Genomic DNA, 14486 nt, shown 5'->3' on the forward strand with positions numbered 1-14486 from the left:
CATCTGTACATCGCATTTTATGTACTTATGAAATGGGAATAGCAATCCTTGATCTATTGGCCTGTCTGATATAATGTTGAGGAAGAGGAAAGAATCCACTTGGACCAAAATAAGAACAGGGAAGCTGAGGAAGAGAATGAGTTCCATGAGAAGACACCAGGCTATGGTTTCTGACCCTATGCAAATCTGGGCAAGGAAAAAGTCAGAAAGGACTTCAGATTTGTTTAAATAAAACAGTAGCCTGCTGCCTCCAGCCCTGAGAGGAAACCCAGAAGCATAAACACCTTAGTGGGGAACTTGGAAAGGGAGATGAGGTCATAACAGAGACACTGCTTATGGAATTAACTATGTTCTCGCATCTGTTGAAGCTCTAATCTCCGCAATGAGACTCTATTTGAGATAAGGTCTATTAAGAGGTAATTAAGGTTAAATAAGGTCATAAGGGTGGTGTCCTGATCCCATAGGATTAGTGTCCTTATAAGAAGAGACACCCAAGAGCCCTCTCTCTCCCCCCCTCCTCTGCTCTCTCCTCTCCCTCTCTCTCCATATGTCGGCCCTCCCCCCACCTCCCCACCCCCGGTGCCATGTAGGACACAGCAAGAAGGCAGCTGTCTGAGAACCAGGAAAAGAGCTCTCTCCTGGAACCAAATTGGCTAGCACCTTGATCTTAGACTTCCCAGCCTCCAGAACTGGGAGAACACAAATAGGTGTCATTAAGCACCTCATCTATGGTATTTTGCTATGCAGCCCCAGTAAACTAATACAGACATAATGATTAGTGGTCTAGGGGCAATTCTCTTCAAGTACTCACTCCAGCTGCTGGACTCTGGCCATCCCGGATCCACAGATAGGACACAATTCCTTGGTCATCAGTGGACCTTGAACCATCCAAAGTAATGGAGTTATTGGGAAGCACAAGAACATGTCTGCCACCAGCCTGGGCTCTGGGAGGACTATTATTTTCTAAGTCAAATACAGCAGAAATGAAAGCAAAGAAATTGATTTAAAACACTTGTGATAGAAGTAGATCATAAAATATCCATGATTGTTCCATCTTGCAGATAGTAGAATTAAAATACCCAGAAAGCATCATCTCCTGCCCCAAATACCCAAAAGATAATACACAGACTTTCTTTAAAGCTCTCACTGCATTTACCTAGTTGTAATTTGGCAGCCTATATGCTGGGCAGTTTTCTCTTATAATCACAGTTTTTCTCTTTTTAAAAAAGAGAAGTGATGATCTTTCTTATGTTCAGGATCCAGAAAGTGAAAATATTTTGGTTTAGAATATACTCTGGATCATTTTGTACTGGTCCATATTATCTGGCCACAGAAATATTTTTGTTTCTAGTAGTGCCAAATCTTGATTGTCTAAATAAAATAAAGAACTTGAGTCAAAAATAATTAGACTTCAACGTTCTGACTGGGTGTCAAATATAATGAACAATATAAGGGCCATTAATGATATAATAGCCTCCGGAGAGAGGGGCCAGGGAGAACCTGGCCAGACTGGGATACAGTAGGGAGACCATAATAAGATATCCTCAATTTGGGGATGAGGATGTTATGAGGCAGATGGGGTTGGGTTGTTCAGATGGGGTTCTGGGACTCAATTTGACCCCTCATGAATGCCCCCTAAAAATAAGTCAAGCAATAGAAAATAGGTGAGGACAGCCAAACATTGCCCCAAGGGAGTAACTAATATCCAATTAGTCACCAGCCACTTTCATCCTGAGAAAAGACACTAGAGATTGGAGCAGAGACAACTGATGCTACTTTTAGCTTGTCCATTTTGTCCACTCCACTCCCTTTTTGGGAGGACTCAGGGCAGTGGGGAGAATCTGGCACTGAGGAGGCTTAATTTCATTGTTGATACAAGGAAAGGCTAGAAGGAATAGAAATAGACTGGCAGTACACTGAGTAAGCCCAAAAGTCCTTCTGTAAAAAACAATATCTAGACCCTATCGAGCTTTAAAACTGGAACTTAAGACAACCACCCCCTTTTATGCACGTGTCCCCAAACTCAAGCTCCTGTCATGATGTGCCCCAAGGCACCTCACCCAGACACTCCATCACCACAGATTCACTATCTCCAAACCTGAACTTATCCCCTCCCCCACACCTCCCGCTGCTCCCCTGTGAACCTGGGTTCAGATAACTGTGCCATCATCCACCCACACGCTGAAGTCAAAATTCTTTTTTTTTTTTTTTTAATTTTTTTATTTTTTTTTGGGGGGGTACACCAGGTTCAATCATCTGTTTCCATACACACATCCCCGTACTCCCTCCCTTCCCCGACCCCCCCCCCTCGAGTCCCCCCCACCCTCCCTGCCCCAGTCCTCCAAGGCATCTTCCATCCTCGAGCTGGACTCCCTTTGTTATACAACAACTTCCCACTGACTATTTTACAGTTGGTAGTATATATATGTCTGTGCTACTCTCTCGCTTCGTCTCAGTTTCCCCTTCACCCCCCGCCCCCTCCCATATCTCGAGTTCTCCAGTCCATTCTCTGTATCTGCATCCTTATTCTTGTCACTGAGTTCATCAGTACCATTTTTAGATTCCGTATATGTGAGTTAGCATACAATATTTGTCCTTCTCTTTCTGACTTACTTCACTATGTATGACAGATTGTAGTTCTATCCACCTCATTACATATAGCTCCATCTCATCCCTTTTTATAGCTGAGTAATATTCCATTGTATATATATGCCACATCTTCTTTATCCATTCATTTGTTGATGGGCATTTAGGTTGCTTCCATGTCCTGGCTATTGTAAATAGTGCTGCAATAAACATGATGGTACAAGTTTCTTTTGGGATTATGATTTTCTTTGGGTATATGCCCAGGAGTGGGATTACTGGATCATATGGTAGTTCTATTTGTAGTTTTTTAAGGAACCTCCAAATTGTTTTCCATAGTGGCTGTACCAACTTACAGTCCCACCAACAGTGCAGGAGAGTTCCCTTTTCTCCACACCCTCTCCAACATTTGTGGTTTCCAGACTTTGTGATGATGGCCATTCTGATCGGTGTGAGGTGATACCTCATTGTGGCTTTGACTTGCATTTCTCTGATGATTAGTGATGTTGAGCATCTTTTCACGTGTTTGTTGGCCATCTGTATGTCTTCTTTGGAGAAATGTCTATTTAGGTCTTCCGCCCATTTGTGGATTGGGTTATTTGCTTTTTTGGTATTAAGCTTCATGAGCTGCTTGTATATTTTGGAGGTTAATCCTTTGTCCGTTGTTTCATAGGCAATTATTTTTTCCCATTCTGAGGGTTCCCTTTTAGTCTTGTTTATGGTTTCTTGTGCTGTGCAAAAGCTTTTAAGTTTCATGAGGTCCCATTCATTTATTCTTGATTTTATTTCCCTGATTCTAGGAGGTGGGTCAAAAAGGATGTTGCTTTGATGCATGTCATAGAGTGTTCTGCCTAGGTTTTCCTCTAGGAGTTTTATAGTGTCTGGCCTTACATGTAGGTCTTTAATCCATTTGGAGTTTATTTTTGTGTATGGTGTTAGGAAGTGTTCTAATTTCATTCTTTTACATGTTGCTGTTCAGTTTTCCCAGCACCACTTATTGAAGAGGCTGTCTTTTTTCCATTGTATACTCGTGCCTCCTTTGTCAAAGATAAGGTGCCCATATGGGTTTGGGCTTACTTCTGAGTTCTCTATTCTATTCCATTGATCTTCCTTTCTATTTTTGTGTCAGTACCATACTGTCTTGATCACTATGGCCTTGTAGTATAGTTTGAAGTCAGGAAGCCTGATTCCACCAACTCCATTTTTCCTTCTCAAGATTGCTTTGGCTATTCGGGGTCTTTTGCGTTTCCATACAAATCGTAAGATTTCTTGTTCTAGTTCTGTGAAAAATGCCATTGGTATTTTGATCGGGATTGCATTGAATCTGTAAATTGCTTTGGGTAGTACAGACATTTTCACGATATTGATTCTTCCAATCCAGGAACATTGTATGTCCCTCCATCTGTTTGTGTCGTCTTTGATTTCTTTCAACAATGTCTTAAAGTTTTCTGCATACAGATCTTTTGCCTCCTTAGGCAGGTTTATTCCTAGGTATTGTATTCTTTTGGTTGCAATGGTGAATGGGAGAGTTTCCTTAATTTCTCTTTCTGCTCTTCCGTTGTTAGTGTATAGGAATGCAAGAGATTTCTGTGCATTAATTTTGTATCCTGCTACTTTACTAAACTCATCAATTAGTGCTAGCAGTTTTCTGGTAGAGTCTTTAGGGTTTTCTATATATAATATCATGTCATCTGCAAAGAGTGACAATTTTATGAAGTCAAAATTCTTAGTGTCACCTTAGATACCATCTTTCTTCTAGATCTGCTCAGTTACCAACCCCTGAGAATTCAGGTTTTAAAATGTTTTTCTTTTTTTTTTAAGTTTTATTCTATTTTATTTTTTAAATAAATTTATTTATTGGCTGCGTTGGGTCTTTGTTGCTGCACGTGGGCTTTCTCTAGTTGTGGTGAGCGGGGGCTACTCTTTGTTTCAGTGCTTGGGCTTCTCACTGCAGTGGCTTCTCTTGTTGCGGAGCACAGGCTCTAGGCATGCAGGCTTCAGTAGCTGTGGCTCGCAGGCTCTAGAGAGACACATGGGCTTAGTTGCTCCGTGGCATGTGGGATCTCCCCAGACCAGGGATCGAACCCGTGTCTCCTGCTTTGGGAGGCGGATTTTTAACCACTGCACCACCAGGGAAGTCCCTAAAATGTTTTTCCAATCCTTCTTTGTTCCTCTAATCTCCCTGTGTTGGCTTCAAATAGGGCTCATATCATCTCTTACTCAGATTCTTGCAATTCCCTTCTGTTCTCCTGCTTGGGCCTTTCTTCTCACCGAGTGTTATTTTTCTAAAAATCCAAATCTTTCAGGTAAAATGGCATAGTGCTAGGGTTTGCTTTAAAATGCTGCAACCAACATAAAGGAAAATACAAATTGACAGATGAAATAAGATTGGCAAAGTGTTGATAGCTGGGTGATGGGACATGATGGTCCATTGAGGCGATTCTCTCTACTTTTATACATGGCTGAAAACTGCCACAATAAAGCATTTGAAAAAAAACCTCAAATCGATGTCACTGTGCTGATAAAATTGTTTCAGCCTCTCCTAACTGCCCGGCAGATAAAGCCCAAATCCCTCAGCACAACACATGACATACATGATCCGTCGTGGCTGAGCTCCTACTTCGGCTCAGCCACCCTCCTCCACATACTGACACTCCCGATGGTCCGTGATACCCGACTGGATTTTCCCATCCAGCCATGCTCTTTTACACCTCTGAGCTTCAGTACATCACACTCACCCATGCGTGCATTCATTCATTCACTGAAGTAACCAACATCTATGATTTGCCATGAGCATTGTGCCACATGGAGGAGACAGAAATACCTGAAACAAAGTCTTCAACCAGCTCACGGTCAAATGGAAAAGACAAAGAGACAAGTACCTAAAGCAAGATGGCATAAGACTGACCCACACATTTCATATCAAGAAACAACATGGAACCTGAAACCATCTCTGCTCTTAGATTTCCAAGGAAGAGAGAAAGCAAAGCACTATGTGGTCACTAGGACATGGGGCTTTAGTTGCCAGTAGTCACAGAAGGAGGATGAAGCTATTAGAAGGTACACTCCACAAATAAAAGGGAATACTGTGTGCTTGCAGAGGGTGATTGGAAAACAGCTAACGTGGACAGAAGAGGAAAAACCTTTGCTTGGCCAGGCAGAGGTTGGCAACTGCTATAACCAATACGCAAACACCAACATTTTCAGATAACCACGACCTGGCTTAGAGGCCATGAGACGGAAAAGCAGAAGGGGCCCAGCCCCCTCCACCGGCAGATCCACCCGCCGTCTGCCCTGACTCACCCTTCTTTACGGCCACGGTGAGGGTGGTCGTGCCGCTCAGTCCCTGCTGGTCTTTCACTGTTAAACGGAACTGGTAGGTACCCACCTGAAGACCGCTTACTGTGGCTATAGATCTGTCGATGTCTTCCATCTCCACTGTGCTGGGGCCTCTATGAAACAGGACAGTCGTCAACGACAGGCAGGGGGCATGGGATTCTGATGACAGCAGGCGTGTTGTTTGTGTCCTTATAAATGCTTCTTGTCACAGCGATAATATACACCACCCAGACAATTCTAAGACAACCTTTTATTCATTTAGATGCTCCAGCTCCATGTAAGAGTCACAAGCTAAGGCCTATTTCAGGCAGAGGCTGCTGGATTCCTCGGAAGAGGATTTTGGAGTTTTCGGGGTTTTTTAAATTGAGCTGTCAGTGAAATGATCTGTTCTTAGAAAATGGAAGCTTAGAAACTACTCTTATTTCTCCTTTGAATAAAATCAAATGAAATCCTGAGCTATCTTTCAGGAGAATGTGGAGGAGAAGAGAACAAACCAGGATCTCCCAAGACAGGAATTAAATGGAGTCGTGAAGATTTGTAGTCAGGAAGACCCGGGTTAAGTCTCAGCTCTTGCTCTTACTATCTGGGCAGCTAGAGGCCCTGTGATCTCACTCGTCTCTGCAAGTTTCTTCACCTTTAAAATGGGAATAATATTATTTTCCTCTTGAGAACTGATCTAGGATTCCATGAGATTAAGCACAGACAATGTTGGAGGACACAGGAATCCCCTTGAACTCTGAACTTCTGTTGTCTACAGTCACTGCAGATGATTTGAGCAAGTGTAGACGGGGGCCTCGTGAGGACCCCACCAGGTTTCCCTGCACCTCTTCTGTCATGAAGCTCACCTCCCACCAAGATGGCCCTGTCCACCCGTACTGGCTCCACCTTCCTCCATTGTCAAGGAATGTCCATCTTGTCCATCCAAGCCTGATACAGACTTCAAGCAACTGTGCCCAGTCACTTCTAGAAACGTGCTTAAATCCTGACTCCTCAACAATCTCAAGCTGATTGTTTAATTTAGACCCTCCGGAGCAGGGGTAATATTAGCACTTAGCCCAGGTGTGAACCCAGCACTCAGTGATGAGATGGGCTGACTACCTGACATGCTCCCAGTGGTAGAAGACAATGCCGTGGTCATCACTGCTACTGCTCCCATCCAGGGTGGTGCTTTCCACTGGGAAGACCAGCTCCTGATCCGGGCCGGCCACAGCCACTGGAGGCCTGTTGTTTTCTAGAATTACAGAAATGGTGTGAAGAAGCATTATCTCTTTGCATTAAGTCTGCCATCCCCTGATTTCTTGATTTAAGCAAATTACTCATATTCAGATCAGGCAGCTACTAGAGCATGCCCCGTCCTTTGGGAATCCTGGGGTGAAGCACTGCCATCTCCTAGCCGACACAGGAGTTAAACATGCTGAGTCTGAGACAGGGGTTACCGACAGCAAGAAATACTGTCCCCTGATACGTACATCTTCGGTTCCTTTAAAAGATCTCAAAAGTCACGGTGTGGAACTGTAGTTAACTCCCCAATGTTTAGCCACAAGCCATCTGCGTATCAAGCCACATATAACTACCAGCCTCTTTAAGAATGGCCTACAGTGGACTTCCCTGGCAGTCCAGCGGTCAAGACTCCGTGCTCCCAATGCAGAAGGCACGGGTTTGATCCCTGGTTGGGAAACTAAGATCCCACATGGCACAAGGCGCAGACAAAAAAAAAAAGAAAAGATTGCCTTAGGGCTTTGCAGCAGAGCAGGACAAGGCATTGGAGCCCAAAGTGACTCAGGGGATGGCTCTCATTTTGTCCCTCATGCCATGGTTCAGAGATACAGCCAGGACATAATTCAGAACCACAAAAGAAAACTGGCTTTATATTAAGATTCAGCTCCTGCAGCCCTGATTTCTTGATAGTTCAAAGACTTAGAGAATTTGCACCATATTTGGCTGGTCTGAAGCCCAGAAGCCCGGACGCCATTTCTCTTTTAATCTCTGGGGCTAAATCCCTTTCCCATCTCACCCACCAGGCTGAACAATCACAGTGACCACAGCGGTGGACTGTTGCCTTGAAGAATCTGTCACCATCAGCTGAAACGTATAATCTCCTTCCTCCATTGCAGACAAATGAAGGTACGGTGTCTCTACTCCCTAAGTAACAGCAAATACAAAAATGAAAAAAAAAAATTAAAAAGCATATGTAATTACTACGACATAATGAAAAACTAATGATTTTACTAAATATGGAGATCCTGCTTTTAAAAAAAATGTGCGGGACTTCCTAGGTTGCGGAGTGGTTAAGAATCCGCCTCTGATGCAGGGGACATGGGTTCGATCCCTGCCCTGGGAAGATTCCACATGCCGCAGAGCAACTAAGCCTGTGCGCCACAGCTATTGAGGCTGCGCTCTAGAGTCCGTGCGCCACAACTATTAAGCCTATGTGCTGCAACTACTGAAGCCCACATGCCTAAAGCCTGTGCTCCACAACAAGAGAAGCCACAGCAATGAGGAGCCCACGCACCACAATAAAACATAGCCCCAGCTCGCCGCAACTAGAGAGAGCCTGTGTGCAGCAATGAAGACCCAACACAGCCAATAAATAAATAAATAAAATTTTAAAAAATGTGCATGTCCCAGGAAAATGGGATCTAAAGTCCACTCTATATCTGGGACGCTACTGAAGGAATATAAATTAATACAGCCTTTTTGGAAGCCAATCTGGCAACATCCATTCAAATGTTAAATGAACACGCTCTTCAACCCGGCATTTCTACTCAGTATCTACACTAGAGAAATGCCTGTGTGTGTGATTATGGAGACTTGCCCATGGATGCTGACTGAGGCATTGCCTATGACACCAAAAAAAAGGAAACAAACGATCATCTAAACGATCATCCACAGGGGAATGGCCAAACCCATCACAATACACTGTGGGATGCTAGTTAAAAAGAAAGAAGTTTAAAAGCATAAAGTACAATAGATTTATAAAGAATAAAGTGGAAAGATGTCAAAGACATATTATGAAGCAAAAAAAGAAATCTGTGAAACAATGGATACAGCATGATAGATATTGTTACATGCACATATACACACACATAAAGAAGATTTTGGACGTACACACATTAAACTCATAAAAGTAATATCTTGGGGCTCCCCTGGTGGCTCAGTGGTTAAGAATCTGCTTGTCAATGCAGGGGACACAGGTTCAATCTGGGAAGATTTTCTGGGCCAGGAAGATCCCACATGCTGTGAAGCAACTAAGCCCGTGTGCCACAACTACTGAGCCTGTGCTCTAGGGCCTGAGAGCCACAACTACTGAGCCTATGTGCCGCAACTACTGAAGCCCGCTCACCTAGAGCCCGTGCTCCACAACAAGAGAAGCCACTGCAATGAGAAACTGGCACACCACAACAAAGAGTAGTCCCCTGCTCAACACAGCTCGAGAGAGCCCGTGCATAGCAACGAAGACCCAATGCAGCCAAAAATAAAAAATAAATAAAATAAATAATAAATCTTTAAAAAAAAGTAATACCTTGAGCAAAGGGACTTGGATGAGGTCAAAGTGTATTTTCACTTTATCAGAATTTGAGTTTTTTGGTTTTTTTTGTCTTTTACCACAAGAAGTAATTAATGTATTACTTTTATAATCAAAAATAAATTTTTTGTTATTTTTCTCCATTTATTATCTTTTGAATTGAATTTTTTGCATGGATTTCTTTTTTTTCAATTTTTACTGAAGTACAGTTGACTTAAGATGTTTTAGGTGTACAGCAAAGTGATTCAGTTATATATACATATACTCAGTTATATATATATGTATTCTGAAAAAATATATATCTCTCTGAAAAAGAACAATAAGTATATTCTTTTTCAGATTCTTTTCCATTATAGGTTATTAAAAGATATTGAAAATAGTTCCCTGTGCTATACAGTAGGTCCTTGCTGTAAAAATAAATTTTTTAAATGCTAAGACGACAAAACTTTTCAATAAGGCATTTTTTCAATTGAGTATATAGTAATTAGCTACTTGTTGCCTCCAGGTTAATTCCCTTTCATTCTGTTGCTGCTCTGTTGTTGGTAATATTTCCAGTTATTGCCTGTGTTTGAAGTTCATGGCATCCTGAAAAGGATTTTTAATTTTAAGTCCTATTATAATTTATTTACCTTCACAGACCCCAAGATTGTCTAAAGATAAATGTATCTCTGTGTGTTGGTTTTGTTTTTTTTTTTAAGTTTTAATGGGAAAATTGCAAAAAAAAATGGATAGAAAATCAAATGTGTTATCACAAGGGGAACTTCTGAAATTTGAAATGAATTCTTTTAAGAACTTTAAATAAAAGTGCTTTTCCCTACTTTGACTCAATAGAGCAAAGTACTTTTTTTCTGAAAAGCTCTAGAGGAAAAGTATGATTTCCTAGTACTTGACTCAAAATTGATATGGTTACATGAATGCTTTTGCACACAATAAAAAGCAATATTGAGGCAAATGGGAACCGAGCAGACTGATTCACTGAGCACCCCCAGAGCAGCCATGTGATTCAGGTAGCTGCACATGCTTCAGTGACCTTCAGTGACCTTCCCCAGTACAAAGCATAGCCTCTGCAGCCTGTCTTGATTTTTACACTAGTGTAAAAGAGTCTGGTTTAAGAGCTGATCTTGGTGATTGCCCCAGTTCAAAAAAGCATCACCACTTTTGACATCTTAATCAATCAACCACAAGGCGGTAACACTGTTACCATGGATAAGCTGAGAGTGTCTGCAGCAGACGGGCAGGTGGGCAGTCGGGCTAGCTCTGGGGTCCAGCACTAGTGACTTCATTTGGATACAGGTTTCATTAGACATGGATGTACTGGGGCATTAGCTCTGGGAACATAATTCTCAGTAATTAAGAGAAAGAAAATTTGGAATATTTTTTAACTGAGAAAATACAAAATACCTCATCTTCCTGTTTGTATCCAAACCCTTCTTTTTTTTTTTTTTTCCAAACCCTTCTGAATCCGAATTCTTAACCCAACAGAAGCAAACAGTATTTGCCACAGCCCTTAGTTAGAGATGGATACTATACCAAGTGCTCTCGCAGGATATCTAGAGAACTCACAGCTCTTTCAAGTTCCACGCATCCAGTCAGTCATTTCTAATTCATCATAATCACAAAGCACTTTCCAGAAATATCAAAAAGTAAAGTAGGTCAGTTTTCATGGAATGTCTGACTTCATCATAAATACTAATGAGAAATTTGTCTTGGACTGGTAAGATGGAGTTTGAAGGAGAAGAGGAAAGTGGTAATAAAAGGTCCTATCTTTTTTCCATTAAACTCTTAAAGAATAACATAACTTCAAAGATACCAAGCTGGTTAGCAACAAAAGCAAATAGCTCTGGCCACCATCGAAAGAAAAATAAGCAAGCAGCTCACACACACACTCACACATACAAATACAGCAACATTTCAAGGTTATTATGTCTTTAGGCAGATATAGTAGAGATCTGAACAAATCAAAAGGTAAATACAAAAAGAGCTTAACAAAAGACCACTGGATCCAGGAAAGATAACATGCAGTTTCCAAAAATAGGAGAAACAAAATAAAAAGGAATTTTCCGATAATGAGGTTTAGATTAGATTATTTCTAAGGTTTATCCTAATACTAAAATAATATTTCCATAGCAGATGTTGGGTCAGACTTTCCCCATACTAACTTCAAGGTCAAGCTGTCAACATAGGACCTACTTAGTTGCTATTCTGGGCTAACATAGAGTAGGTGAGGGAAAGTGACATAAGTTTGGAAGATTTGTGAGTCTAGCTGCTCTTCTAATGGTTGTAATGTTATCAGAGAACTTTACAAAATATACTTTCTGAATTTAGCTGCCCCCTTGTACCAATATTTTAGATAGATAGATAGAAGGATGGATGGACGGACGGACGGACAAGCAGATGGACACATGAACAGGTAGATAGACAAAAAAAGTCTGAAGGCAGGATGAAGAACTCACCTGCATGGCCACCTCTTTGCTCTCACTCCCGGGTCCCAGGGACCACTCATAGAGGACAATCTGGTGATCATCACTGCTCTGGTTTCCATTCAAAATGATGGAGTTTTGGGGCAAAGTTATGGTCTGATTTGGTCCCGCATTGGCAACTGGTGGATGGTCCACAGCACTGTTGACGATTAGGTCTGCTGTTGCCGAGTTAGTGGCTCCATCTGAGTCTGTAACAGTCAGTCTATTGAAAGAAGAGGAAGCTATTACACCACATGAATCCAAATCTTAAGGCAAATGGTCAATGTAGTCTGCCTATGGTACATTTCTCAGAACAACTCAGAGCAGGTATAAATAGAAACTTGAGGATGCAGCTGAGGAAAGAACAGAAACCTGAGGATATATTTTTTTTCTTTTTTGATGTTTTTTAAAAATTAATTAATTAATTAATTTGGCTGCATCGGGTCTTAGTTGTGGCATGCAGGATCTTTTGCTGTGGTGTGTGGGCTTCCCTCTAGTTGTGGTGCTTCGGCTCCAGAGCGCACAGCTCAGTAGTTGCCCCGCGGCATGTGTGACCTTAGTTCCCCGACCAGGAATCTAATCTGCATCTCCTGCATTGGAAGGCAGATTCTTAACCACTGGACCACCTGGGAAGTCCCAAGGGCCACTGTTTCTAATTCACACAAGTGCACTGACCTATGGGCTAATAGGTCAAAACCCTCAGATAACAGGTAGACAATATTTTGACAATACATATCAAACTCCTTAAAAACATACATGCCTCGGGGCTTCCTAGGTGGCGCAGTGGTTAAGAATCCGCCTGCCAATGCAGAGGTCAAGGGTTCGATCCCAGCTCCAGGAAGATCCCACATGCCGCGGAGCAACTAAGCCCGTGTGCCAAAAAAAAAAAAAAAAACATACAGGCCTCTCACACAGAAATTTTACTTGCACTCCAAAATTTAACTATAAGATGTTTCCCCAACCATTGAATAATAGGGCTAAACTAATTTTCTATAATGTATCAGCACAGCATCAAACATGATGTTGCAGAATACTTAATGACATGGATATTCATAATTAATGGGGAATTCAAAACCAGATCCACTCATACAAGACAAGTTGATATAGGAGAGATGCAGTCTTGCAGATTGGGAAAGGACCGACTAAATAAATAGTAATGGGACAACAGCTGATTATCCATGTGGAGACAAATAAAATTGGATCTAACCACAGTAGACATGTAATCAATTCTAGATGGATAAGATTTAAACATGAAAGACAAAATCTTTAAGTTTTAGAAGAAAAAAGAAAATATAGAAGGTAGCTTGTAAAACATCTTATACATTCTGATCCAAGCAAGAAAAAAGTTTTAAGTATATGTATGTATAGAAAAAGGACCGGACTTCCTTGGTGGCACAGTGGTTAAGAATGTGCCTGCCAATGAAGGGGACACGGGTTCAATCCCTGCCCCAGGAAGATCCCACATACCACAGAGCAACTAAGCCCATGAGCCACAACTATTGAGGCCATGTGCCACAACTACTGAAGCCCACACATCTAGAGCCTGTGCTTTGCAACAAGAGAAGCCATCACAATGAGAAGCCCGCACACCACAATGAAAAGTAGCCCCTGCTCACCACAACTAGAGAAAGCCCATGTGCAGCAACAAAGACCAATCACAGCCAATAAATAAATAAATAAATAAAAAGAAAAAGTACCATAAACATAAATACTATACTCTTAAGGATGTTTATTCCTAGGCAGTGGAATTATGGGAGGTATTTAAATTCCTTCTTTCTGCTTCTAGATTCTGGTTTTTATCTTTATGGCAAACATGCATTATTCTTATTATTAGAAGAAGATACCATTTTTTTAAATGCCTGCATTGTTACTTGTCTCTTGAAACCTATATTTCTTCTGGACCAAGCCATGACTGCCAGTGTGGTAAACTAAAAATAAACACATGACACCTCAGCAAAGAAGATATACATACAACAGATAAGCATATGAAAAGATGCTCTACGTCAGATGGTATCAGGGAGGTGAAAATTAAAACAACAGGAACTCTCATTCATTACTGGTGGGAATGCAAAATGGTACAGCCACTTTGGAAGACAGTTTTGGCAATTTCTTACAAAACTAAACACACTCTATAAGAGGAGAACTTCAGACAATAAGGCTGTAGTTGGCAGCTGCTAGCAATATTGTTTTGAGAATGACTGGTGTCCTTAAATCCCATACAGTTCAGAAAATTCAAGTTCTCGGCAATCCAGAAACATGTCTGAAATCACATCCACAATGGCCACCTCATTTTACCTTGGATAAACAAACAAAAGCTGCTCTATTTTGACTTTTAAATGCATTCTCCTCCTCAATGGCCAAACCAGAGGTACATTTGTATAATGTATATTTAATAAGCCACAAAACAGGCCACAAAAAAACCAAAAAAAAAACTAAACATACTCTTACCACACAATCATGCTTCTTGGTATTTACCCAAAGGGGTTGAAAACTTCTGTCCACACAAAAATCTGCAAATGAGTTTATGGCAGCTTTATTGACAACTGCCAAAACCTGAAAGCAACCAAGATGTCCCTCAG

The 14486-nt window shown here is 41.5% G+C and overlaps 1 protein-coding gene across 3 annotated transcripts in view; it reads right to left on the reverse strand.

Annotated features, from left to right (window-relative positions):
- Positions 1-14486, reverse strand: part of KIAA0319 (KIAA0319 ortholog) — a 50146-nt gene that overhangs the window by 15343 nt on the left and 20317 nt on the right. For all 3 annotated transcript variants that reach the window (XM_057699321.1, XM_057699322.1, XM_057699320.1), the window contains 5 exons: positions 11902-12130; positions 7941-8064; positions 7021-7153; positions 5887-6035; positions 812-963 (listed from right to left, as the gene is read on the reverse strand). In XM_057699321.1, coding sequence (XP_057555304.1) covers positions 812-963; positions 5887-6035; positions 7021-7153; positions 7941-8064; positions 11902-12130 — 787 coding nt within the window. The remainder of the gene's footprint in view (positions 1-811; positions 964-5886; positions 6036-7020; positions 7154-7940; positions 8065-11901; positions 12131-14486) is intronic.

The sequence above is a fragment of the Hippopotamus amphibius genome, chromosome 11 (genome assembly GCF_030028045.1).
Source record: "Hippopotamus amphibius kiboko isolate mHipAmp2 chromosome 11, mHipAmp2.hap2, whole genome shotgun sequence".
Taxonomy (NCBI): domain Eukaryota; kingdom Metazoa; phylum Chordata; class Mammalia; order Artiodactyla; family Hippopotamidae; genus Hippopotamus; species Hippopotamus amphibius.